The following is a 27,144-nucleotide window of genomic DNA, read 5'->3' as shown; positions in this document are numbered from 1 at the left end:
TAAAACTCCAGGGAGGAAGACTCAGAACCAATGTCAGGAAGGATTTTTTCACGGAGAGGGTGGTGGATGCCTGGAACGCCCTTCCGGAAGAAATGGTGAAGACCAAAACTGTGAAGGATTTCAAAGGGGTGTGGGATAAACACTGTGGATCCATAAAGCCTGGAGGATGGGAATGAAGAGAAGAGGTATGGGAGTGGCATGCGGGAATGACGGCTACTACCTGCTTATTCAATAAACGTTCACACGGTTAATGTGACTCAAACCTTGCTCTATGCTTCAACGGCAAGAGGAAATGTGGAAATGTGGAAAAGAGGATTTGCATTCAGGCAACAACCAACAAGGTAGCACAGTCTGGGTAAACAAATAAGTGTGGGAGTAGCCTATTTGATGCAGTGGTTACTACCCCAAACCAATTAAGCCTGATACTTCACTTTCAATACATATCCCGCATAGATCTCTGCTTCAGCAGCAGGGGGGAATGAAGATAAGAGGATTTACATTCAGACAACAACCAACAAGGACTGAATTGTACAGTCTGGGTAAACAAATAAGCATGGGAGTAGCTTGCTTGTTGTGGCAGTTACTACCCCAAACCAATTAAGTCTGTTATTTCACTTGGAAAGCATATCCAGTGCAGCTCATTGCTTCAAAAGTAGGGGGGAATGAAGAAATAGGATTTATATCCAGACATCTAACAAGGCATTGATCTGAGCAGTATGAGTTTACAATCATTGGGGTAACTTGCTCAATACAATGGTTACTACCCTCAAACATTAAGCCTTATACTTCACTTTGATGCAGCTCCAACACTGCTCTCTGCAACAATGGCGGGGGTGGAAGGAAATTAGAATAAAAAAAAGTTACCAATAAGGGCCATGAACTCAGCGGTCGGAGTAACAGATAAGTATGAGAAAATAAGTATGAAAGCTTGCTGGGCAGACTGGATGGGCCTATTGGTCTTCTTCTGCCATTATTTCTATGTTTCTATGTTTCTATGAGGAACAGCGGAGCCTGTACTGGACAAGGCGAAGTCCTGGAGACCCGGGCGCCAAAAGGAACCAAAGACTGACAGGGGGCGCCCGAGCAAGAACAGGCCGAAGCCTGAAAGGCCAAGTCCAGGATGTAGACTATAGAGGCATCGCAGAACAGGCTGAAGTCAGGGCAGGCGGCAATCAAAAAGTGGTGGCAAGGCAAGGCAGAAGTCAAGTCTAGGAGAGAAGCAATGTCGTGGCTAGGAAAGCAGAGGTCTGGACTAGGAGATGATCAGTAGCATAGTCAGGCAAAGCAGAGGTCTGGACAAGGAGATGATCCGTAGCATGGTCAGGCGAAGCAGACGTCTGAACAAGGAGATGATCCATAGTGTGGTCAGGTGAAGCAGAGGTCTGAACAAGGAGATGATCCATAGCGTAGTCAGGCAAAGCAGAGGTCAGGTCCAGAAGAAGATCAATCCGTAATGGAAACCGGGAACAGGAACTTGAAGGGAACTGGAACCAGGAACACGGAGGAATCACCAGGAGGCAACGAAATACACGACTAGCGTGGAGACCTATTACAAAGGTGATTAAGAACATAAGAACATAAGAAATTGCCATGCTGGGTCAGACCAGCCCAGCATCCTGTTTCCAACAGAGGCCAAACCAGACCACAAGAACTTGGCAATTACCCAAACACTAAGAAGATCCCGTGCCACTGATGCAATTAATAGCAGTGGCTATTCCCTAAGTAAATTTGATTAATAGCCGTTAATGGACTTCTCCAAGAACTTATCCAAACCTTTTTTGAACCCAGCTACACTAAATGCACTAACCACATCCTCTGGCAACAAATTCCACAGCTTTATTGTGCATTGAGTGAAAAAGAATTTTCTCCAATTAGTCTTAAATGTGCTACTTGCTAACTTCATGGAATGCACCCTAGTCCTTCTATTATTCGAAAGTGTAAATAACCGATTCACATCTACCTGTTCAAGACCTCTCATGATCTTAAAGACCTTTATCATATCCCACCTCAGCCATCTCTTCTCCAAGCTGAACAGCCCTAACCTCTTCAGCCTTTCCTCATAGGGGAGCTGTTCCATCCCCTTTATCATTTTGGTTGCACTTCTCTGTACCGTCTCCATCGCAACTATATCTTTTTTGTGATGCGGCGACCAGAATTGTACACAGTATTCCAGGTGCGGTCTCACCATGGAGCGATAGAGGCATTATGACATTTTCCGTTTTATTAACCATTCCCTTCCTAATAATTCCTAACATTCTGTTTGCTTTTTTGACTGCTGCAGCACACTGAAGCGACAATTTTAAAGTATTATCCACTACGATGCCTAGATCTTTTTCCTGGGTGGTAACTCCTAATATGGAACCTAACATCGTGTATCTACAGCAAGGATTATTTTTCCCTATATGCAACACCTTGCACTTGTCCACATTAAATTTCATCTGCCATTTGGATGCCCAATCTTCCAGTCTTGCATGGTCCTCCTGTAATGTATCACAATCCGCTTGTGATTTAACTACTCTGAATAATTTGATAACCTCACTCGTCGTATTCCTTTCCAGATCATTTATATATATATATTGAAAAGCACCGGTCCAAGTACAGATCCCTGAGGCACTCCACTGTTTACCCTTTTCCACTGAGAAAATTGACCATTTAATCCTATTCTCTGTTTCCTGTCTTTTAACCAGTTTGTAATCCACAAAAGGACATCGCCTCCTATCCCATGACTTTTTAGTTTTCTTCGAAGCCTCTCATGAGGGACTTTGTCAAATGCCTTCTGAAAATCCAAATACATGACATCTACCAGTTCACCTTTATCCTCATGTTTATTAACCCCTTCAAAAAAATGAAGCAGATTTGTTAGGCAAGACTTCCCTTGGGTAAATCCATGTTGACTGTATTCCATTAAACCATGTCTTTCTATATGCTCTACAATTTTGATCTTGAGAATAGTTTCCACTATTTTTCCCGGCACTGAAGTCAGACTAATTGGTCTATAGTTACCTGGATCGCCCCAGAGCCTTTTTTAAATATTGGGATTACATTGGCTACCCTCCAGTCTTCAGGTACAATGGATGATTTTAATGATAGGTTACAAATTTTAACTAATAGATCAGAAATTTCATTTTTGATTTCCTTCAGTACCCTATGATGCATACCATCTGGTCCAGGTGATTTGCTACTCTTTAGTTTGTCAATTTGGCCTACTACATCTTCCAGGTTCACAGTGATTTCGTTCAGTTCATCTGACTCATCACCCCTGAAAACCATCTCCCCAACATCCTCATTAGTAAACAGAAGCAAAGAATTAATTTAGTCTTTCTGAAATGGCCTTATCTTCCCTAAGAGCCCCTTTAAACCCTCTGTCATCTAATAGTCCAACTGACTCCCTCACAGGTTTCTTGCTTCGGATATATTTTAAGTTTTTATTATGATTTTTTGCCTCTATGGCCAATTTCAATTCAAATTCTCTCTTCACCTGTCTTATCAATGTTTTACACTTAACCTGACAATGCTTATGTTTTATCTTATTTTCTTCAGATGGATCCTTCTTTCAATTTTTGAAGGATGTTTTTTGGCTAAAATAGCCTCTTTCACCTCACCTTTTAACCATGACGGTAATCGTTTCCACCTCACCTTTTAACCATGACGGTAATCGTTTTGCCTTCCTTCCACCTTTCTTAATGTGTGGAATACATCTGGACTGCGCCTCTAGGATTGTATTTTTAAACAATGTCCATGCCTGTTGAACACTTTTAACCTTTGCAGCTGCACCTTTCAGTTTTTTTCTAACTATTTTCCTCATTTTATCAAAGTTTCCCTTTTGAAAGTTTAGTTTTTGAGCTGCAGATTTACTTATTCGGCCCGGCCTTATATACTGGAGCTTCAGCGACGTCATCATCCGGGGCCGTGGCCAAGTTGCCACCGCGGGCTCTTTTAAAGAAACAGAGATGCGAGCGCGTGCACTTAGGGAAGGCGCGACGCTGTATGGCGGCGTCTCTCCATGGACCATGCATAGAGGCCCACCGCGGAGCAGAGGAGTCTGCCGTGGAGCCAAGAACGCTGGGGACGGCCCAGGGATGGAACCAGCGGCCTGCAGCCACGAGGGAAATGGATCCAGAGACTGAAATAGGCAGCAGAGGGTAAGAGGGCCTGGCTGCGGGCCTGCTGCGGCCGGCACACACAACACATACTACTACTTCTGGTTCTGTCACTATCCGGTGCTCTAAAAGATTGGCTCTGCCAGGCAGGGAACTGAAGATTCTTTGAAACTGATCCATAAATTGCTATACCTGAGCATTCTGGGTGGGGGACAAGCTGGGACCTACTTTAATTGGTTTCCTAACTTGCTTCTCCTCCACCTGTAGGCCTGGCTCTTCCTCATATTTGCCTCCACTGCTAGGGTTAGCACAGAGCTGGAACAGACATGAACATTAGCATGAGGCCTAGTCAGTGAGGCTTAGTTAGGTTAAGGATGGTCATCCTATTCCTTGCTTTGTTCCAGTATGCAGAAAAGATTTCTGGATAACATCATGAACATGGCTACACAGAAAAGGAGACATGCCCAGCAGCTTCAAGGACATTTGGCATGGAATATGGATATCTAATAACCACCTTAAAAATGATATTTTCTCCAACATACTTACAAGCTACATGACTAAGTCAAGGACAGTATATTCCCAAACAGCTAATTCAATGTCAGTGAAAGTATGGGTGGAAATGATTCAAGAAAGGATTTTAATCCACAGATGTAGAATTGTATAAATCTGTTTATTAAAAGAAAGCAATCTATGTATAACATAAAGATTTAAAAAGTTGTTCAACCCTGATATGTCCATGTTTCACTATGAAGCTGCATGGGGAGGGACCACAAACTAAATATAAAATAAATAAGTCAGACATCCTCCCAATAGTGGATCCCATCAATATCCATCACAAGTACCCATAAAACAAAAATACATACCTGTGCTAGAAGTTTAATAGACATGAAAGGACTGCAAGCATTGACAGAAGAAAATGGCAAAAATAAATCAAAAACAAAAATTAGCACCAAAAGGCCACATGACTGCAGATAGCCAATCATGAAGGAAGGAGGAGGGGAAGGAAGAGGAAAGGGAAGTGAAAGGGGGGGGAGGGAAGGGGGAAACCAAAGGAAAATGCGGAGGGGAGAAGAGGGAGATAGGGAACGGTGGGGGAGGGGGAGCAGGAACAAGAGAGGGGAAAGGGCACAATGAGGTAAAAATTTGACACACAAAATAATAAGGAATCATATGAACCCTAAATCACATGTACAGTCTAATGATTTAAAATGTTAATGCATTAGTTCAAATATGAGCCAAAGTTATAAACTGCAATCTGATTACATATTGCTTACAGTTAATGAAAAAATTTTGCAAGGTAGAGAATAATAAATCATATAGACCACAAATCACATGAACAATCTAATGATTTAAAATGTTAATGCATTAGTACAAACATGAACCAAAGTCATAACTACAGCATGATTACATTTTGCTGACAGCTAAATACAGTGCAGGTTAGCAAATAATGAATTACTTACTCAGCAAGAAGGAATTGGGAATGTTTAAGTGAAAATGGAAGATTAACATTGTTTAGAAAAAAGGGGCTCAGTTAGTCTCCTGATTCAGACCATAGGGGTGAAAAGAGTGTAACTCAAAGATCCAGTGTTGTTCAGAAATATTCAGTCAATGAACCAAAGCCATAATGGAATGTGCAGCCAGAAAGAGGAATCATAAAAACAGCATGATTCAAAATGAGAAACATAGGCATGCGATATCAGGGGCCATAATGGCATGCATCACCGGGCCGTTTATTTGCTGAAAGAATTAGTTTTTAAAAAGAAAAAAGTTTTTAATAGGCGGAAGAGTTTAAGCAAAAACTTGGTGGGATCCTGTGACCAGACAGGCATTGGTCCAATATGCCATGGACAACTGTAATGGCTGCCCCTTGTGATATATTAGAATGCAAGGATTCTATATCCAGAGTTACTAATAGGAATTGTTCAACAGGTAGCTCTATGGCATTCAGAATAGATACAAAATGATCAGAATCACATATATATGAAGGTGCTAAAGGTATAAATGGCTGGAGAAATGTATCTACGAACCTGGAAAGAGGTTTGAGTAAAGATCCAATACAAGCTATGGTAGGGCAGTTGAGTGAATCTGACAGGATTTGTATCACTTAGACAAGATGTAAAAGGTGGGACTAACAGGATGTTTTTCTATGACAAAATTGGCCTCCTTAGATGTGAGAAGCTTATTTTCATTCCTGATTGTATTAAATTTATGTTCTCATTTAGTATTTGTGAAGTCGAGTCCAAGGGAGTTCTTGATAGAATCTCCATGAGTTGTCGAAGAATCTTTGCTCTATATTGTGTTCAATCCATGATGATGATGCCACCCTCTTCTCTGCAGGCTTAATAATTATGGAAGGGTCCATAGAAAGATCGCGTACCACAGACCGATCCTCTTAGGAAAGATTGTGATATTGTCTGAAAGGTAGTTTCTCAGTGAGGGCTATGTCATTAGTAACCAGTCTTTCAAAGGTGTGAATCAGATAATTGGTGAGGCCTAGTGGAATGTATTTAGAGCAGCGAGAGATGACAAAGGAATATGGAGAAGAGTTGTGAAAATAGCAATTTTAATGTTAGTAAATGAAAATAACATTGTAAATAAACCTGAGTGTTAAATGCGTCATGGTGAATGGTAGATATAAATGAAAGTCCATGTTCCAAAATCTGTTCATCAGCTACAGTGAGGGAACATGAGGACAGACTGAAGATCAGGGAATCAGTTCTTGTTGCATTGTGGGGGTGACAGATCATAGAAGATAAAGGATAAAGAAATCACAAGAGATCCATCTGGGGGGTGATTCTGTTGCTGTTGTGAGCGGTTCACCGAGAAGACATCAGCGTAATTCTTGACAGATCCGCCTGTGGAGGGCCCTGTCACAAAAAGGTTGGTTCGTCTCCTGGGAGTCCAGTGAAGAAAAGCCAGATGAAAAAGAGCCAGCAGCATGGATAGAAGGAGCCAGTTCATCTACTGATGAGTCATCCAATGCGGATGCGAAGGGTACATATTTGCGAGCCAGGCATCTGATGGACATCCATGAATATACAAAGTCTCATATGTAATCAAGCTCATCACACTGGAATTTTTTATATTTAGCAGCTTTTGAATTGCTACTGAATTTATCCAATTCTTGCTTGAAGATAGCTAGTTATGCAGAGAAGGAATCAATGGATAATTTAGTTTTCAATATGGGTAGCCACTTGGGAACAGAGATTGGAAGTAAGTTGTTTAGTCAGGATCATCAAATCTGTGGAGCATTATTTTAAAATCTGATTCAAGAGGTTCAGAAATTCGATGTTGTCAGAGTGGAGTATCTTCTGTACTTGTTCCATGTCTTCTTGAAGTCTGGTAGGGTTTTAGCCTCCATCATCTGCTTTGAGAGGTTGTTCCATGCATCCATCATCCTTTCTATGAAAAAATATTTGCTCATAGTACCACCTTGGTGGTTCATATCATGACCCCTTGTCCTAGAACTTTCTTTCCATTGAAAAAGACATTTCCTGTTCATTATTAATATCTTTAGGCATTTGAATATCACTATAATATAATATATAATACATATAATATATAATATATGGTAGAATATTGAGTAGGTGATAGATTGGCTACCTTGATTTACACGAAACCCACTGATAAAAATTCTGTTTTGCATTTCAACAGTTTCCAACCACACAGACTGAGAGAGACTATACCAATAAGCCAGTTTTTGAGATATCGTAGAATCTGCACCTCTGTTGAGGATTATAAGGTTAGGGCACAGGGACTCATTCAGAAATGCATTGTTCATGGTTATCCGAGAAACTGTATGAAGAGAACATATAAAAGGGGATTATATGCGAACAGAGAGAATGTATTAATCACGGCTGCCTGTTCTCAGGTGGACAGATTGATATGTTTCATACCTCACTCGTCCAGGGATCTGTATATAAAGAGTATTATTTTAAAATATTGGTCTGTGTTGGGGTCACTACCTGAGTTCCAGGATAAACCTATTTTTGTTATAAAGAAGAGAAGGAATTTGAGATCTTTAATATCAGGTAGTAAGAAAGATAATAGGAGTGATGAGAATTTGGGTAAAATTAGATGCCTTGGGAGCTCTGTGTGTGAGAATGTGCTGGCTGTTGATATGTTTTACCATCCCTTGTTGAAATATCCATATGTGATTAATGGTTGCTTTTCTTGTCAGACTGAGAAGGTCGTATATGCTATTGTATGTCTATGTAATCTAGTATATAATGGTCACATGAAGCAAATCATATGTCAAAGAATTGTGGAACATAAAAGTAATATACGCATTAAGAAGAAGGGGGCCCTGCTGGTGGCCCATTGGAATACATGTCACCATCGGGTAGATGAACTCGTTTTTTGTGCTTCAACAAATTAGTGGGGGCTATCGAGGGGATGTTTCTCGAGCTTTATGGCAAACAGAACAAAGATTTATTTATTGGTGGAGGACATCGTATCCTCGGGGGCTGAATAGTAATGTTGAGTGGGAGGCATTTTATTAATACTGTGTTGACATAATTGTTAGGGGTTGAAGAGCTTTATGGGGTTTGGTTAACAAAAGAGTGGGTGGTTGTGTTGTGATTGATTAAGATATGTATTTAAAGACATCGGGTAGAGCATCAGTTTATGTGGACGGCGGCGTCCATTCTGAGCGCAGTCCTCCTGTGCGGTGGTTTGGGTTGAAAGTACTAAGCAATTTCATTGGGTAAGTTTTGTTATAAGAAAAAGAACATAAGAACATAATAAAATGCCATACTGGGTCAGACCAAGGGTCCATCAAGCCCAGCATCCTGTTTCCAACAGTGGCCAATCCAGGCCATAAGAACCTGGCAATTACCCAAAAACTAAGTCTATTCCATGTTACCATTGCTAACGCCAGTGGCTATTCTCTAAGTGAACTTAATAGCAGGTAATGGACTTCTCCTCCAAGAACTTATCCAATCCTTTTTTAAACACTGCTATACTAACTGCACTAACCACATCCTCTGGCAACAAATTCCAGAGTTTAATTGTGCATTGAGTAAAAAAGAACTTTCTCCAATTAGTTTTAAATGTGCCCCATGCTAACGTCATGGAGTGCCCCCTAGTCTTTCTACTATCCGAAACAGTAAATAACCGATTCACATCTACCCGTTCTAGACCTCTCATGAATTTAAACACCTCTATCATATCCCCCCTCAGTCGTCTCTTCTCCAAGCTGAAAAGTCCTAACCTCTTTAGTCTTTCCTCATAGGGGAGCTGTTCCATTCCCCTTATCATTTTGGTAGCCCATCTCTGTACCTTCTCCATCGCAATTATATCTTTTTTTGAGAAGCGGCGACCAGAATTGTACACAGTATTCAAGGTGCGGTCTCACCATGGAGCGATACAGAGGCATTATGACATTTTCCGTTGTATTCACCATTCCCTTTCTAATAATTCCCAACATTCTGTTTGCTTTTTTGACTGCCACAGCACACTGAACCGACGATTTCAATGTGTTATCCACTATGACACCTAGATCTCTTTCTTGGGTTGTAGCATCTAATGTGGAACCCAACATTGTGTAATTATAGCATGGGTTATTTTTCCCTATATGAATCACCTTGCACTTATCCACATTAAATTTCATCTGCCATATGGATGCCCAATTTTCCAGTCTCACAAGGTCTTCCTGCAATTTATCACAATCTGCTTGTGATTTAACTACTCTGAACAATTTTGTGTCATCTGCAAATTTGATTATCTCACTCGTCGTATTTCTTTCCAGATCATTTATAAATATATTGAAAAGTAAGGGTCCCAATACAGATCCCTGAGGCACTCCACTGTCCACTCCCTTCCACTGAGAAAATTGCCCATTTAATCCTACTCTCTGTTTCCTGTCTTTTAGCCAGTTTGCAATCCACGAAAGGACATCGCCACCTATCCCATGACTTTTTAATTTTCCTAGAAGCCTCTCATGGGGAACTTTGTCAAACGCCTTCTGAAAATCCAAGTATACTATATCTACCGGTTCACCTTTATCCACATGTTTATTAACTCCTTCAAAAAAGTGAAGCAAATTTGTGAGGCAAGACTTGCCCTGGGTAAAGCCATGCTGACTTTGTTCCATTAAACCATGTCTTTCTATATGTTCTGTGATTTTGATGTTTAGAACACTTTCCACTATTTTTCCTGGCACTGAAGTCAGGCTAACCGGTCTGAGTTTCCCGGATCATCCCTGGAGTCCTTTTTAAATATTGGGGTTACATTTGCTATCCTCCAGTCTTCAGGTATAATGGATGATTTTAATGATAAGTTACAAATTTTTACTAATAGGTCTGAAATTTCATTTTTTAGTTCCTTCAGAACTCTGGGGTGTATACCATCCGGTCCAGGTGATTTACTACTCTTCAGTTTGTCAATCAGGCCTACCACATCTTCTAGGTTCACCGTGATTTGATTCAGTCCATCTGAATCATTACCCATGAAAACCTTCTCCATTACGGGTACCTCCCCAACATCCTCTTCAGTAAACACTGAAGCAAAGAAATCATTTAATCTTTCCGCGATGGCCTTATCTTCTCTAAGTGCCCCTTTAACCCCTCGATCATCTAACGGTCCAACTGACTCCCTCACAGGCTTTCTGCTTCAGATATATTTAAAAAGGTTTTTACTGTGAGTTTTTGCCTCTACAGCCAACTTCTTTTCAAATTCTATCTTAGCCTGTCTTATCAATGTCTTACATTTAACTTGCCAATGTTTATGCTTTACCCTATTTTCTTCTGTTGGATCCTTCTTCCAATTTTTGAATGAAGATCTTTTGGCTAAAATAGCTTCTTTCACCTCCCCTTTTAACCATGCCGGTAATCGTTTTGCCTTCTTTCCACATTTCTTAATGTGTGGAATACATCTGGACTGTGCTTCTAGAATGGTATTTTTTAACAATGACCACGCCTCTTGGACATTTTTTACTTTTGTAGCTGCTCCTTTCAGTTTTTTTCTAACAATTCTTCTCATTTTATCAAAGTTTCCCTTTTGAAAGTTTAGCACGAGAGCCTTGGATTTGCACACTGTTCCTTTTCCAGTCATTAAATCAAATTTGATCATATTATGATCACTATTGCCAAACGGCCCCACCACCATTACCTCTCTCACCAAGTCCTGTGCTCCACTGAGAATTAGATCTAAAAATGCTCCCTCTCTTGTCGGTTCCTGAACCAATTGCTCCATAAAGCTATCATTTATTCCATCCAGGAACGTTATCTCTCTAGTGTGACCCGATGATACATTTACCCAGTCTATATTGGGATAATTGAAGTCTCCCATTATTACTGCACTACCAATTTAGTTAGCTTCCCTAATTTCTCTTAGCATTTCACTGTCCGTTTCACCATCTTGACCAGGTGGACGGTAGTATACCCCTATCACTATAGTCTTCCCTGACACACAAGGGATTTCTACCCATAAAGATTCAATTTTGTATTTAGTCTCATGCAGGATTTTTATCCTGTTGGACTCTATGCCATCCCGGACATAAAGTGCCACACCTCCTCCCGAGTGCTCCTCTCTGTCATTGCGATATAATTTGTACCCCGGTATAGCAGTGTCCCATTGGTTATCCTCTTTCCACCGTGTCTCTGAGATGCCAATGAAGTCTATGTCATCATTTACTGCTATACATTCTAATTCTCCCATCTTACTTCTTAGACTTCTGGCATTAGCATACAAACATTTCAAAGTTTGTTTTTTGTTTTTATTTTCATTCTGCTTTTTAATTGATAGGGATAAGTTAGAATTTTCTAGCTCAGGTGAGTTTTTAGTTACAGGCACTTGGACTACTTTTCTAATTATTGGAACCTCACTGTCGGGATGCTCTAATTCTAATGCATCATTAGTATCCTTTAAAGATACCTCTCTCCGAACCATGCGCTGCTGAGTGATGGTCGGCTTTCCCCTTTGTTCTAGTTTAAAAGCTGCTCTATCTCCTTTTTAAAGGTTAGCGCCAGCAGTCTGGTTCCACCCTGGTTAAGGTGCAGCCCATCCCTTCGGAAGAGACTCCCCCTTCCCCAAAAGGTTCCCCAGTTCCTAACAAAACTGAATCCCTCTTCCTTGCACCATCGTCTCATCCACGCATTGAGACTCCGGAGCTCTGCCTGCCTCTGGTGACCTGCGCGTGGAACAGGGAGCAGTTCAGAGAATGCTACCCTGGAGGTTCTGGATTTAAGCTTTCTACCTGAGAGCCTAAATTTGGCTTCCAGAACCTCCCTCCCACATTTTCCTATGTCGTTGGTGCCCACATGTACCACGACAGCCGGCTCCTCCTCAGCACTGTCTAAAATCCTATCTAGGTGACGTGTGAGGTCCGCCACCTTCGCACCAGGTAGGCATGTTACCAGGCGATCCTCACGCCCACCAGCCACCCAGCTATCTACATTCCTAATAATTGAATCACCAACTATGATGGCCGACCTAACCCTTCCCTCTTGGGCAGTAGGCCTTGGGGAGATATCCTCAGTGCGAAAGGATAATGCATCACCTGGAGAGCAGGTCCTTGCTACAGGATCCTTTCCTGCTACACCTGGTTGGTGCTCTCCCATCATGAGACCTTCTTCCTCCAAGGCAGTACCAGGGCTGCCAGTCTGAAGTTGGGACTTGACTACTATGTCCCTGAAGGTCTCATCTATATACCTCTCTGTCTGCCTCAGCTCCTCCAGGTCTGCCACTCTAGCCTCCAGAGATCGGACTCGTTCTCTGAGAGCCAGGAGCTCTTTGCATCGCATGCACATGTACAACTTCTCACCGGTGGGTAGAAAATCATACATGTGACACTCGATGCAAAAGACTGGGAAGCCCCCCTCTTGCTGCTGGACTGCTGCCTTCATCTCAATTTTGATCAGTTCCTAGTTAAGTTTTAGGTTGCTATGGGAGTAGGAATGTGTCTAACTTCCTTTAAATGTATTAGTGAATTCACTATGTGTCTGGTAGTGGCCTACCGGGGTCTGATTGAATTCTCAATAAAGTTTTTGTTGATGCTTTTTTTTTTTGTGAAAGTGGCACCTGCCTATAAATTAAGGGATGAGCTAGGGGTGGGTGGGCGAGGGGTGGGAGGGTTGGAAAATACAAACAGTCTAACTTAAGTTAGCCTGAGTGACTCACTGCTCCCTTGATTAACAAATGTTGGTCCCTATTCAAACCCAATCACACTACCTCAACACCTTTTCAAGGTGAGTAACTGAGCTGAACTATTCAACTTTTTTACTTTGGTATACACTGCTCCTAGCTTATTTCTAGCTTCTGGCTACTTTTTGGGTTGTTGTTTTTTTTTTTTTTTGTGGGGTTTTTTTTTTTTCAATACAAGCACTCAGTATTAAATACAAACACTCAACTCTTTAAAAGTTTGGAGAACACTCAGTTCTGCAGACTTTTTAAAAATAAACACACTACCTACTGCTACCTTATTGACTGACTAAAAATACAAACAGTCCACTGTTTATTCACTGCCTACCTACTGCTGCCTTATTGACTGACTATTTAAAAATGCAAACAGTCTAACTTGTTTATTCACTGCCTTTCTGACTATTAAAGGCACAATCACACTAAATAATATCCCCAAATAGTTAACTTTGCCCCAATACTTTTAAAAAAGACAATGTCCCAAGCAAAAACTTACTGATTCCTTTCAGCCACCAGCAAGGTGATCCTCTCCTCTCAGTGTTCCCACTGGAATGATGTGTTTGATGGTTCATGTATCCAGTTAATGTTATGTGTTTGATGGTTAATGTATCCAGGGTTATGTTACTAAGTTTCTATATTTTTCTTTTATATGAATAGGAAAGGAGATCATTGTGTATTGACGGCACTGAAAGTGATCTAGACTGTATTTAATAGTAATGAATCAATGTGGATAATGAGGTATGGAGCTCATTTTAAATTCAATATATTTGGCGGTTTGGTAGATGAGGGTATTTGGTTTTATAATTTTTTTGTATTTATAGACAAAATGGATATTGTTGAAGTGGAGCAGTGAAGATAAGAACAGTATAAACGTGAAAAATTTATTGAAGTTTGCTTTAAGTGAGTTATGGCAGTATTTAGGTGTTGCGTAGGAGGTGGACCCTTGGGCCGAGGTGGGGGTTGATGCTACCCATAGGAGGGATTCTACGGGTCTCCACCGTCGGCTGGCAGAGTGGGCTGACTGACGGAGGCTGGCTGGAGCTTTGCCAATACCAGCCCTCGTTCCCCGCGGGTTGAGCCTTTGGGTACCGGGGATGGCAGGAGTTAGGTGGGCCTCCATATGTAGTCGTCGAAGAAAGGATGGTGTGGTCAGCCCAGAGGCAGCAACAGCTGAACTAGAAAATCTATACTGGACGAGGCAGAGTCCCAGAGACCCGTGCGCCAATAGGTACCAAAGTCTGACACGGGGCGCCCGAGCAAGAACAGGCCAAAGCCTGAAAAGCCAAATCCGTGATGTAGACTGAAGAGGCGTCGAGCAAGCTGAAAGCAGGGCTGGCGGCAATCAAGGAGCGGTGGCAAGACAAGGCTGAGTTCTGATCTAGGAGATGATCAGTAGCGTGGTCAGGCAAAGCGAAGGTCTGGACTAGGAGATGATCAGTAGCGTGTTCAGGCAAAGCGGAGGTCTGGTCTAGGAGATGATCAGTAGCATGGTCAGGCAAAGCAGAGGTCTGGACTAGGAGATGATCAGTAGTGTGTTCAGGCAAAGCGGAGGTCTGGTCTAGGAGATGATCAGTAGCATGGTCAGGCAAAGCAGAGGTCTGGACTAGGAGATGATCAGTAGCGTGGACGGGCAAAGCAGAGGTAGGGTCCAGGAGAAGATCAATGGCGTGGTTGGGCAAAGCAGAGGTCGGGTCAAGAAGAAGATCAATAGCGTGGTCGGGCAAAATAGAGGTTGGGTCCAGGAGAAGATCAAGGGTGTGGTCGGGCAAAGCAGAGGTCAGGTCCAGGAGAAGATCAATAGCGTGGTCGGGCAAAGCAGGGGTCGGGTCCAAAGGAAGATGAGTCCGTAAGGAAGCTGGGTAGCAGGAACACAAGATGAAGGAGACAACCAGGAATAGGAACTCAAAAGGAACAGGAATACAGAGGAATCACCAGGAGGCAACGAAGTACATGATCAGTGTGGAGACCTGTTGCAAAGGTGATTAACAGGAGCTGAGCCCAGCCTTATATATTGGAGCTTCAGCGACGTCATCATCCGGGGCTGCGGCCAAGTTCCTGCTGCAGGCCCTTCATAAGCAGCAGTGATGCACACGCATGCACCTAGGGAGGGGCACGGCACTGAACAGTGGCATCTCTCTGCGGGCCACAAGGATCGGCCCGTCTTGGAACACAGGAGCTTGTCACAGTGTCAGGAGTGCCGAGGTTGGCCCAAGGATGGAGCCGACGGCCTACCGCCATGAGGGACGTGGAGCCAGACACTGGATTCGGCAGTAAAGGGTAAGAGGGCCAGGCCATGGGCCTGCCGTGGCTGGCACATGCAACAGTACCCCTCCCCTTACGCCCCCCCCCCCCTTGGAGGTCTGGGTTTGCCCGGATGGGCACAATGAAACTGGAGGAGGAGGTTTTTATCCAGGATGTTACAAGCTGGTTCCCACGAATTTTCTTCTGGGCCGAAACCCTCCCAAGAAAGGAGGTATTCCCATCGGTGGCCCCTACAGTGAACATCTAAAACTTCATGGACCTTGTAAGTAGTGTCGGATTCCGCAACCAGCTGCGATGGTTCAATAACTTTACATGAAGGCCAGGATAGGATTACTGGCTTCAGAAGGCACATGGAACGTATTGTGAATTCCCAACTTTGGTGGCAGCCAAAGCTGGTATGTAACAGGTCCAACATGACAAATGACTGGAAATGGTCCGATATATCTTGGTGCAAACCTTTGGGAAGGTATCTTAAGCCGAATATACCTTGTACTCAACCAGACTTTCTGGCCAGGGAGAAACTCAGGAGCAGAGCGACGATGAATGTCCACAGACTTCTTGGCCCAAGATACGGCTTGGCGTAGGCAAAGATTTGTCTGATTCCAGAGTGCCTTGAGGACATCTACAGTAGCTTGCGCAGCAGGAGTCGGTACAGATAACGGTTTGGGTAGTAGTAGTCGAGGTTGCTTACCATAAACGATGGAAAAAGGCAACGTACCTGTGGCAGTGGCAACATGGGAGTTGTGGGAGAACTCCATCCAAGGAAGGAGTTTGGACCAGTTGTCTTGACGGTCATTTATATAGACACAAAGGAAGGATTTTAAGGAGCAATTCATTCTTTCAGCTTGTCCGTTGGCCTGTGGTTGGTATGCTGTGGTTAAGCTGATGTTAATGCCAAACTTATTGCAGAGAGTGCATCAGTAACGTCCAAACTGTGGACCTCTGTCTGAAACAATATCCTTGGGCAAGCCGTGCATCCGGAATATATGGAGGAAGAACAGGCATGTCAATTCAGAAGCAGAAGGTAGGCCTGGTAATGGAATAAATTGGGCTATATTTTAAACCTATCGATGGTAACCCATATGTCTGTGCGATCCTTGGATGGTGGCAAGTCCACAATGAAATCCGTGGAGAGATGCACCCTTGGCTTTTCGGGAGCTGGAAGTGGTTGGAGAAAACCCCAAGGAGTCCCATCTCGGAGCACAGGAGCTTGTCGCAGTGTCAGGAGTGCCGGGGTTAGCCCGAGGATGGAGCCGGTGGCCTACTGCCGTGAGGGACGTGGAGCCAGATGCTGGATTCGGCAGTAGAGGGAAAGAGAGCGTGGCCGCGGGCCTGCTGCAGCCGGCACATTCAACATTAGGTGATTGTGGGTGTTTTGTTGTTAAATTGAGTGAGTGGTTTGGTATATCTTATATTTGTATTTTAATTTTTATTTTGTATGTGGTAGTGCCATTGCAGATTGTGTAGGAAGTTGGTGGAGCTACGTGCACTGAGGAACAAGCAGTTGCCATTGCGAACTGTGGATAACAGTGATTAAGTGGTTTTATGTGATGGGTGAATCAATATACCCCCTCAAGAAGCCTGTGGAGGGTGAAACAAGGGACCTTGTTGGGGTTTATGATTCGGGACTGGGTACACTGTGATGGGGTTTTACATGTGATATTTTATTTGGGTTGTGGATGGATGAATGTGTATGGGTTGTTATGCTCAGGCTTGTGAACCCTTAGACCGACGGGAGGATGGTATACCTGAGGAGGTGGATCCATAGGTTCTTCCGTCGGAAGAACCTACGGATCCAATTGGCGAAACCCAAAAACCGTTGAGTGCCTTGAGTCCGGAAGGTTGCGGCCATTCCCAAATGGCCTTTAGCTTCTGGGGGTCCATACGGAATCCCTCACTGGAGACGTTGTGCGTACAGTCTATTCTCTCGTAACCGTTGCAATACTTGGACGACGTGCTGGCGGTGAGTGGTCAGAGAGTCCGAAAATATCAAAATGTTGCCCAGGTACACGACCACACACCAATACAAGAGATCACGGAGTATCTCATTCATGGTGTTCTGGAACACCGCTGGGGCATTACAGAGCCCGAACGGCATCACTAAATACTCATAGTGGCCATCTCGGGTGTTGAAGGCCATCTTCCATTCGTCCCCCTCTTAGATGCGAATCAGGTTATAGACCCCTCAGAGATACAACTTGGTGAAGACCCTCGCACCTTGCAGACGGTCGAAGAGCTTGGAGATGAGGGGCAAGGAGTACCGGTCCTTGACCATTATAGCATTCAGGCCCCGGTAGTCGATACAAGGGCAAAGGGTTCCGTCCTTCTTTCCAACGAAGAAGAACCAAGCACCTGCAGGGGACGTTGACTTCCAAATGAAGCCCCTTTCCAGATTCTCTTAGATGTACTGGGTCATAGCTTGCGTCTCCGCAGGTGACAGGGCATAGGTGCGCCCCCGGGGAGGCTCCGTGCCAGGAAGGAGGTTGATGGCGCAATCGAATGACCGATGGGGCGGAAGTATCTCGGCCTTTTGCTTTGAGAAGACATCCACGTATGACGCATACGAGGCCGGCAGGCATTGAGGACTGGTGGGGGAGGTGGCGCATGAGACCGGAATCACCGAATGGAGGCAATTGCCATGACAATTCGGCCCCCAGTGAGATAGTTGCAGGGTTTTCCAGTCGAACTGAGGACCGTGTTCCTGGAGCCAGGGGAGGCCCAGGACGACAGGATGTATAGAATACTCCAAGATATGGAATGGCATCCGCTCTCAATGAAGGAGTCCAACCCTCAACTGGACGGGAACCGTAATGTGTGTCACACGTTCCGGGAGGGGTTTACCTTAGATCGATGAGATGACCAACGGAGTGGGAACACGGGTCTGTGGAATCTTCAGATGCTCCACCAGGCTCTTCATAACGAAATTGCCGCCGGCGCCGGAGTCTACCAGAGCTAACGTGTGGAATTCACCGTCCGCAGACGTTAGCGCCACTGGTAGCATTAGTGGAGGTGCAGGTGAGGTTAGGCCCAGAAAGAGATCTCCTTCAGGTCCTAGGCCCGAGAGTTTTCAGGCCGTGCTGGCATGCGGCTATATGATGGCCCGCTGCGCCGCAATAGAAACAAAGTCCTTCCTTAATTCGCCACCGGCGCTCTTGTTGAGATACTCTCCCACGGCCCAATTCCATGGGCTCTTTGACCGGTGTTCGAAGGGCTCCAGATGCATCCTTGGGAGAAGACGAGGGCCTCCTTCCTGCCTTCACTTCTGGAAGGCGAAACCGCATGTGATGATCCGCTCGATTGGCTAAATCTATCATGCCATTAAGATCATCCGGGAGTTCCCTTGCTGCTAGTTCATTCTGAAGGCGTGGGGCTAGCCCCTCCAAGAAGATCCCATGGAGGCAATCCTCTCTCCAGTTTAGCTCTGTGACCAGGGTGCGGAACTCTGTCGCGTACTCAGCCGCTGTCCGAGTACCCTGTCGCAACCGGAGTAGTTCTGAGACAGCGGTAGGTTTACGGACAGGCTCATCAAAAATCTGTCGAAAAGCAGACAGAAACTGGTCCAGGTTTCCAAACACCGGGTCTCTTCTCTCCCATAGGTGAGAGGCCCAGATCAAAGGCTTCCCGTCGAGCAGGGACATAATGTAACTAGTTTTGACCAGGTCATTAGGAAACTGAGTGGGCAACAAAGAAAAACGAACCTGGCACTGGCTAAGGAATCCCCGACACAACTTCGCATCTCCAGTGTATCAAGAGGGCGCCGGGAGTTGCATAGGAATTACCTGCCCAAGATCGCCCACGGTGGCCTGCACGGTGCCACAGGCGGGGACGGCAGAGTGGGGTTCATGGGCCCTAACTCTTCAAAGCGTTGGTTCAGGCCCTCCACTGCAGAGACAAGGGCATCCAGGGTCTTTTGCTGATCCTTCAGGTGCTGGGCCATCCCCGGAATGGCCTGGCAGGCAGATGCCTCCACCGGGTCCATGGACTTGGCAATCTGTTATGCTCAGGCTTGTGAACTCTTGGACTGACGGGAGGATGGTATACCTGAGGAGGTGGATCCGTAGGTTCTCCCGTCGGGTGGCGAGGCAGAGCAGAAGATGCGACCAGCTGACCCTCGGCACTGGAGACTGAGGCGACTGTGGAGGCAGACGAAGAGTTGTGACGTCAAGGAGAGGAACTGTGTCTTCGCCACTGGAAGCCCGCGGTCCCCCCAGGAGGAGCCCGTAGGGACCTGGACTGCTGGGACTTAGGTGGACCTTTGAAAGGTCAAAGAATTGAGAGCTCAGTGCAAGGGCTAACTGGAGCTTCACCCCTGGAAGCCCGCAGTCCCCCCGGAAGGAGCCCGTAGGGACCCGAGCCGCTGGGACTTAGGTGGGCCCTTGGAGACGATGGTCCAGAAGAAGTACAAGGTCAAGTGCCAGAGGGTTGTCGCTTACCAGTCCGAGGTCACACACCAGGAATCACCGCTTGCCAGTCCGAAGTCAGGAACAAGGATCCAAAGTGCAAGAAGACTCACCGAAGCAAGCAGACTCAAACAACGCTGGAAGGACGATGCCAAGTCAAGGAATGAGCAGAGGAAGTCTCCTTATATACTTCCTCTGCTCTGGATCATTGAGAACAGCTGAGAGTAGTTAAAGGGACGAGGTCCCTTTAAATCTAGCAAGGAGGCGCAGAACACAACATGGATGATGGTGGTATGAATGTTATTGTCATGATGTACATTGGTATAAGACTTATTATTTAACTATTTAATAATGGAAAAAGGAAAATAATAAAAGTGTTGTACCTTTATGGTCCATATATAAGCTGGTATTGATTATCTATTGTCATTCCAAAATGTAATGTTTGTTTTATGATGTTGAGTTTGCCCCCATATGTATATTTTGAGCTATAATATATCTCCCATGTAACCACTCCTTGATTTAGATCCTTTAGTCTTAAATCATATGGTTTTTAGTGCAGACTCCATGCATTTTGATATCTCTTCTCAGGACTGCCTCCACTTTGTCTGTCTTGGAACAAAAATGAATTCAATACTTCAGGTGTGATCTCACCAACAATCTGTACAATGGCATAATCACTTCCATGTTTTTCTACTAGTTGTGCCATTCCCTATCTACCCTAGCATCCCTCTGGCTCTGGTCACTGTCTGTTGCACTGCTTCTGTACTTTGAAATCATTGAATATAGTCATATCTGGGAAATCTCTGGCTTAGGCTAGAGACTCTGGAATTTTTAAAAATTTGCCAAGTCTCCAAGTCAACATTGAAAACTCCAGGTGCAACCGGGAAGTGCCTCCACAAGCCCACCCAGGAAGAAAGGAGTCAGAGCATCGGCCATATGGGCAGGAAGAAGCAAGAAGAATTCTTGAAGGGAAGTAGGAGCTGTGGTACTGTCAGCCGCATGGGCATTTGACCACTTTTGCACTTTCTTAGCTCGATTCTCATTCTGTCCATTCCCTAACTTGGGTCCACTCTAGTCATGAAATGTATTTAGTTCAATTAAAAGGAATCAGCTGATATAGATATTTATTCCTTTTGTTTTTTATTTGTTAACCAATCTGCAGTATCACGCAGAAAGATATTGAATTGGCCCCATTCCCAGGACTGTTCCCTGAAGAACTGCAGTCATCACTTTCCTTTCCACTCTCAGATATCTGTGCATATCAACTGCTGACTCTGAAATATGGCTGTAGCAAGTTTCCAAATATGCTGAGTGGTGAGGGATAGCTACAGGCAACCTGGAAGATGTCAGAGAGCTGCCAATCAAAATCCTCCTTTTTTGATTGGTTCTGAGGCTGGGGCCGGTCAGGTGACCCTGCCACAAACTGTATATAAAGACAGAGACCACTACCAGATTTTTACTCTTCTCTGAGATTTTGGGTTTGATCTTGCGGGTGATCGGCAGTGACCTAGGACGCAGAATGGCAGTGAGTAATTAGGATCTTTGTGAGGCTGGGAGGGCTTTTTGGGTTTTACTTAAAATATTTAGTATTACATTCTGCGCTGTAAGATATAATTGTGGTGGTGGAGTTCACTTTAAGACTTTGCTCTTTTTGTTTTAATCTTGTGCTTTAACATATAATTACTTCTCTGGGAGAAATCTTCCTTAGGCTGGAGTGGGAGGGGGAATTTGAGGCTCCTGATCTAAATCTCTCTCTTCCTGCCTCTTCCCAGTTTGTGGATGAATTTAATGTGGGCTAATGGGTAAAACTGCTCTTAAACATTGGTGTTCCCTCCCTGTTGAGTGTTAACTAACAAAGTTGTTATTCTTCTTGAAATGCACGTTCATGTTGCACACTGTAATTGTCTCTACTTCAGGTTCTGTCCCTTAAATAAGCCTTTATTCTTCTCTGCATTGTTCCTGTTCCTCACACTCTTTCATTGCCACATGTTTGTTTAGTTAAATGAATCTTGGCAGTCCTACTTGTGGAGTAAAATCAGACACACACCTGTCTGGATCTGTGAGGCTAATCGCATGTGCTATGTACCTGTTCTGAAAGTGTTAAGCCTTGCTCTTTCACTACAGACTTTGTTTTGGTGGAAACTTACTTGTCTTTTACTGGGATAAGCAGCATGGAATCTATCGACCTTTGGGATCCTGTCAAGTACTTGTAACCTGCATTGGCCATTGTTGGAAACAGGATGCTGGGCTTGATGGACCCTTGGTCTGATCAGTATAGCAATCTTATGTTCTTCCTTCCACCCAATCACCTCTTGAGAATGCAAAATCCAGTTACCGCCATTTGGGGTTACCGTAGGTTAAATGTTTTTGTACTTGCTGCAAAATATCAGTTTTTACTATTTCAAACATTTTTCCCTGTCTAAGGCAGGGCTTTAGAAAATAAAAAAAAAAAGCTTCAAGGTGACTAACTTTCAGACCTTGGATTAAGGTACAGTGTGATAGGATTTGGTGTCCAGGTTGCTTCATCCCTAAAGAATAGCTGGGAATGTTTCCAAAGTTTGAGGATTGCCTCTGGGAAATGGTCTAAATTACCTTCTCAACCCAAGGGTTTCTAGCCCATTTGTTCTGCTCTCGAGCACATAGCTTTCAGGGCTATATGCTGAAGAGACTAAGGCATGGTTTATAGTGGAGGTTTCTACTAAAGGGAATTTTAGGAGGGGTAACACCAACAGTGCATACCTTTTATTCCCTCTGTACTGAGGAGCATTTGAAAAGAAATGAGGACATGGGACGTGGATGGCTCCCTTACAGTGAGGTGGTGAACTCTGTCCCAGAGATCAGACACTGACCTCCCACCATTATTATTTGGTCGCACAAAACATTTTCTGTAAAGCAAAAGATTGAAGCCTTTCTTTTAACAAATCTTCTAAACAATTGATTTGATCACTAAAATCTTATTGTAGGCAAATTCCTCTAAGCCAAAGCCTGGGCAATGCATCCTATAGGGAAAGTGCATTCAGCTTGTAACACTCTCCAGCCTTCAGGAAACAGTGGTTTAACCTGAGCTATTAGTCAGGGATCAGGAAGGTAGATATTGCATGGTTATCTGGAAGATTAATTAATCTGCTTAGTAGGGAGGGGGTAAGTGCAGTAATTCTGGGGACTTGGTAGTTTCTAGGACCTGAGTAATATCTTCCCTGTTCCTTTTTCATAGGGAATTGTTGTAAACAACTTGAACCTAAAACCTGGCCAGTGCATTGGTATCAAGGGTGTTGTGCCAAAGGATGCTAAAAGGTAAGTTGTGCGGGGGGATCTCTTCTGTGGAGACATGGGAGGCTGTTCATCTGTGCAGTCCTCTCTGGACAGGGCATTGCTGCACTGTTTTGTAGCAAGCCAGGTATAAGATGCCTAAATAAGATCAGGGCTAACTGACTGTTATCTTGGTGGAGGCTAATCAGTCCTGTCCTCTTGTAACCCTACTGTAAGAGGGAGCATATGAGCACATGAATGTAGTGCAGCAACAGGTATGGCATCTTTGTCATGACTTACCTGTGAGGAGGGGGAGTTGGACTCAGAGTAAGTCTCATAACCTTCAGAATGGAGTAGGCCTTACTAAACTCTGCCTCTTCTGCATTATCCAAATACTATGCAGTCAGTCTGTAGATAGGAGTTATTTATTTATTTTGAACTTTTTTATACCGACATTCATGTGGCAAGATACATATCATATCGGTTTACAGTGGAACACAATTTTGCAACAAGCATTACATAGAACCAGGGTTACAAGGAACTGGGAAAACAAGGATAAAAACAGGGGGAAGTGTTAGCAGCAGTTAACAATAAAGACATTTAGCAAATGAAGGGATGGTTAAGCAAAAAAACTGTAAATCAACACTAGAGAATTCTAAAATAGATATAAATAAATATATGTGCAATAATAGGCCTGTGAAAGATGGTCATGTAAATGTTCAAAGTGGTATGTTATTGGTAATGTTAGTCTGGTTATGGAGAAGCTTGTTAGAATAGTATGGGAATGGTAATGATCGTCTGGTTATGAAAAAGCTTGTTTGAAAAGCCAGGATTTGAGGTTTTTTTTTAACGTCAATGGGCATGGTTTTTGCCGGAGATCTGGAAGAAGAGCATTCCATTGAGAGGGCCCCGCAGAGGATAGGGCACGTTTCCTTAGGGCTGTCTTTACTGGGGGGGGGGGGGGCATAGAGAATGCCTTTGTAAGCAGATCTAATCGGTCTGGAGGATTCATGGAGACGTAGAGGTAAGTTCAGATCAAGAGGTGTTAGATTGTGCATGGCTTTGTAGATTATCATAAGGACTTTGTAGAGAATTCTAAATTTGATGGGAAGCCAGTGTAGGTTGCGAAGTATGGGTGTGATGTGCTCTCTTCTATTGGTATTGGACAGGATCCTAGCGGCGGAATTCTGTACCATTTGCAGGGAGACCTAAGAGGAGCGAATTACAGTAGTCTATTTTTGAAAAGATGATCGCTTGAAGCACCGTGCGGTAGTCATGGAAATGGAGGAGGGGTTTCAACTTTTTCATTACTTGAAGTTTGAAGAAGCAGTCCTTTGTGGTTGTATTGATACATTTTTTAAGTTGAATTGATTGTCAAGAATAACACCAAGATCTCTGACATGCGGAGATAAATTGATCTGAGAAGAGATTGGTATTTTGAATAGTCCATACTTGTCGTTAAGGCTAGTGAGAAGGTGGTTGATTGATTGAAGGCAAGTGTTCCAGAAGATGAGGGTTTTGGAAAGGGATTCCTTGATAGGGATTAGTGCCTGCACGTCGTCAGCGTATATGTAGTGTGTTAGATTAAGATTTGCTAGAAGCTGGCAGAGCGGAAGAAGGCAGCAGGTCTGTCAGCCAAATATAGACTGACCAAGCAGGAGCTTCTTCCCACAGGAAGGGCAGCAGGAGAACATTTCTTATATCTAAATTTTAGATAATCCTTGATTGGAAAATCCAGATTGGAAACAGATTTGGCTCATAACAGCTCCATACTCAAACCAGATAACAGAGACCACTGGATATACTCAAAAACTATCCAAGAAAAATACCCAGCATAGATCTGAAAACAAAATAATGATTGTGAGGGCACAATAGCAAGAATTATATCTACATGTTTTTAACTTATATTTTTTAATACAGAGGAAAAAGACTTCAGATGCCAAGTCTAAAGCTGAATCACTTTCAAAATGGTTGCAAAGTGCAAAATCATAATTTCTATTGCGCTTTAAAATCTATGCTGGGTATTTTTCTTGGATAGATCATAACGGCTCCATTCGCAAATATATTCGGCATGTCATTTTTCATGTTAAGGTGGCAAACTCTTATTAAAGATTAGTTTTGGGGGTGGGGCGGTAAGATTTTAAAATCCTCCATCTTTATATGGCAGCTGTCTGTATTCAAAGGGAGTAGATTTAGGGTCCAGGAGTGCAGGGTTCTAAAAGGAGCCCTGGTGCATGGGCCCCACCCAAGAACAGTCAATGCTATAACCTCAAGAAAACAAGTTGGGAAGAGAGAATAATGGAAACATCCCCAGGTTGTGAATAGAAGGCTTCATGGCACCAGATGGACCTGCATATTTGAGTGAGAAACACAAAAGAGCAGAGGCAAACTGCCAGGTCAAGGGTATAGAACTGGCACTCAAATAGCACAAACATTAAAGATCTTAAGAACATAAGAACATAAGAAATTGCCATGCTCGGTCAGACCAAGGTTCTATCAAGCCCAGCATCCTGTTTCCTACAGAGGCCAAACCAGAACACAAGAACCTGGCAAATACCCAAACACTAAGAAGATCCCATGCTACTGATGCCAATAATAGCAGAGATCATTCCCTAAGTCAACTTCTCCTCCAATAACTTATCAAACGTTTTTTAAACCCAGCTACACTAACTGCACTAACCAGATCCTCTGGCAACAAATTCCAGAGCTTAAATGAGTGTTGAGTGAAAAAGAATTTTCTCCAATTAGTCTTAAATGTACTACTTGCTAACTTCATGGAGTGTCCCCAGTCATAGAAACATAGAAACATAGAAATGACGGCAGAAGAAGACCAAATGGCCCATCTATTCTGCCCAACAAGCTACGCACTTTATCCATTTTTTCCCCCTTTTTTTCTCTCCCACCTGTTACTATTGGCTTCCAGTACCCTCCAGCCCTAATTCCCCTTCACCCCACCAAATTTAGAGAGCAGCGCCGTATCTGCATCCAAGTGAACGTCCAGCTCAATTAGGGGTAGCAACCGCTGTAACAAGCAGGCCACACCCTTACCCCATACTCTTATCCACCCCTGTTTTTATTTTTTTGTTTGTTTTTTTGTTTTTTGCTTTTTTTGGAGATAGCAGTCCTCCATCCTTCCGCTCCGTGAAGGTGGAACACCAACTACTGGCCACTGGCATCCTGCTCCGTGAATGCCTCTGTGGCTACTGCCGCTCCGTGCAGTGTTTTGCTGCCTCCTCTTTATTCACGCCCTCTAGACTTGATGGATCCACAGTGTTTATCCCATGCCCCTTTGAAGTCGTTCACAGTTTTAGACTTTACCACTTCCTCCGGAAGGGCATTCCAGGCATCCACCACCCTTTCCGTGAAGAAATACTTCCTGACATTGGTTCTTAGTCTTCCTCCCTGGAGCCTCAGCTCGTGACCTCTGGTTCTGCTGATTTTTTCTGACGGAAAAGGTTTGTCGTTGTCTTTGGATCATTAAAGTTTTTCAAGTATCTGAAAGTCTGAATCATATCACCCCTGCTCCTCCTTTCCTCCAGGGAGTACATATTTAGATTGTTCAATCTCTCCTCGTATGTCATCCGATGAAGACCCTCCACCTTCCTGGTCACCCTTCTCTGTACCGCTTCCATCTTGTCCTTGTTTCTTTGTAGATACGGTCTCCAGAACTGAACACAGTACTCCAGGTGAGGCCTCACCAAGGACCTGTACAAGGAGATAATCACTTCCCTTTTCTTACTCGATATTCCTCTCTCTATGCAGCCCAGCATTCTACTGGCTTTTGCTATCACCTTGTCGCATTGTTTCGCAGACTTCATATTGTTAGACACTATCACCCCAAGGTCTCTCTCCTGCTCCGTGCACATCAGCCCTTTTCCCCCCATCGAATACAGTTCATTCGGATTTCCACTCCCCATATGCATGACTGCACTTCTTGGCATTGAATCTCAGCTGCCATATCTTCGACCACTCTTCCAGCATCCTTAAATCCAGTC

General features: G+C 43.9%; 1 protein-coding gene across 2 annotated transcripts in view; it reads left to right on the top strand.

Annotated features, from left to right (window-relative positions):
- The first annotated feature begins 21,380 nt into the window (after positions 1–21,380).
- Positions 21,381–27,144, top strand: part of LOC115086150 (galectin-1-like) — a 48,623-nt gene continuing 42,859 nt past the window's right edge. For both annotated transcript variants that reach the window (XM_029592652.1, XM_029592653.1), the window contains exons 1-2: positions 21,381–21,425; positions 23,115–23,194. In XM_029592652.1, the coding sequence (XP_029448512.1) occupies positions 21,420–21,425; positions 23,115–23,194 (86 nt within the window). In that variant the 5' untranslated portion in view covers positions 21,381–21,419. The remainder of the gene's footprint in view (positions 21,426–23,114; positions 23,195–27,144) is intronic.

Source organism: Rhinatrema bivittatum, chromosome 2 (assembly GCF_901001135.1).
Source record: "Rhinatrema bivittatum chromosome 2, aRhiBiv1.1, whole genome shotgun sequence".
Taxonomy (NCBI): domain Eukaryota; kingdom Metazoa; phylum Chordata; class Amphibia; order Gymnophiona; family Rhinatrematidae; genus Rhinatrema; species Rhinatrema bivittatum.
The sequence above is the reverse complement of the archived record's forward strand: the minus strand, read 5'-3'. Positions and strand labels throughout refer to the sequence as shown.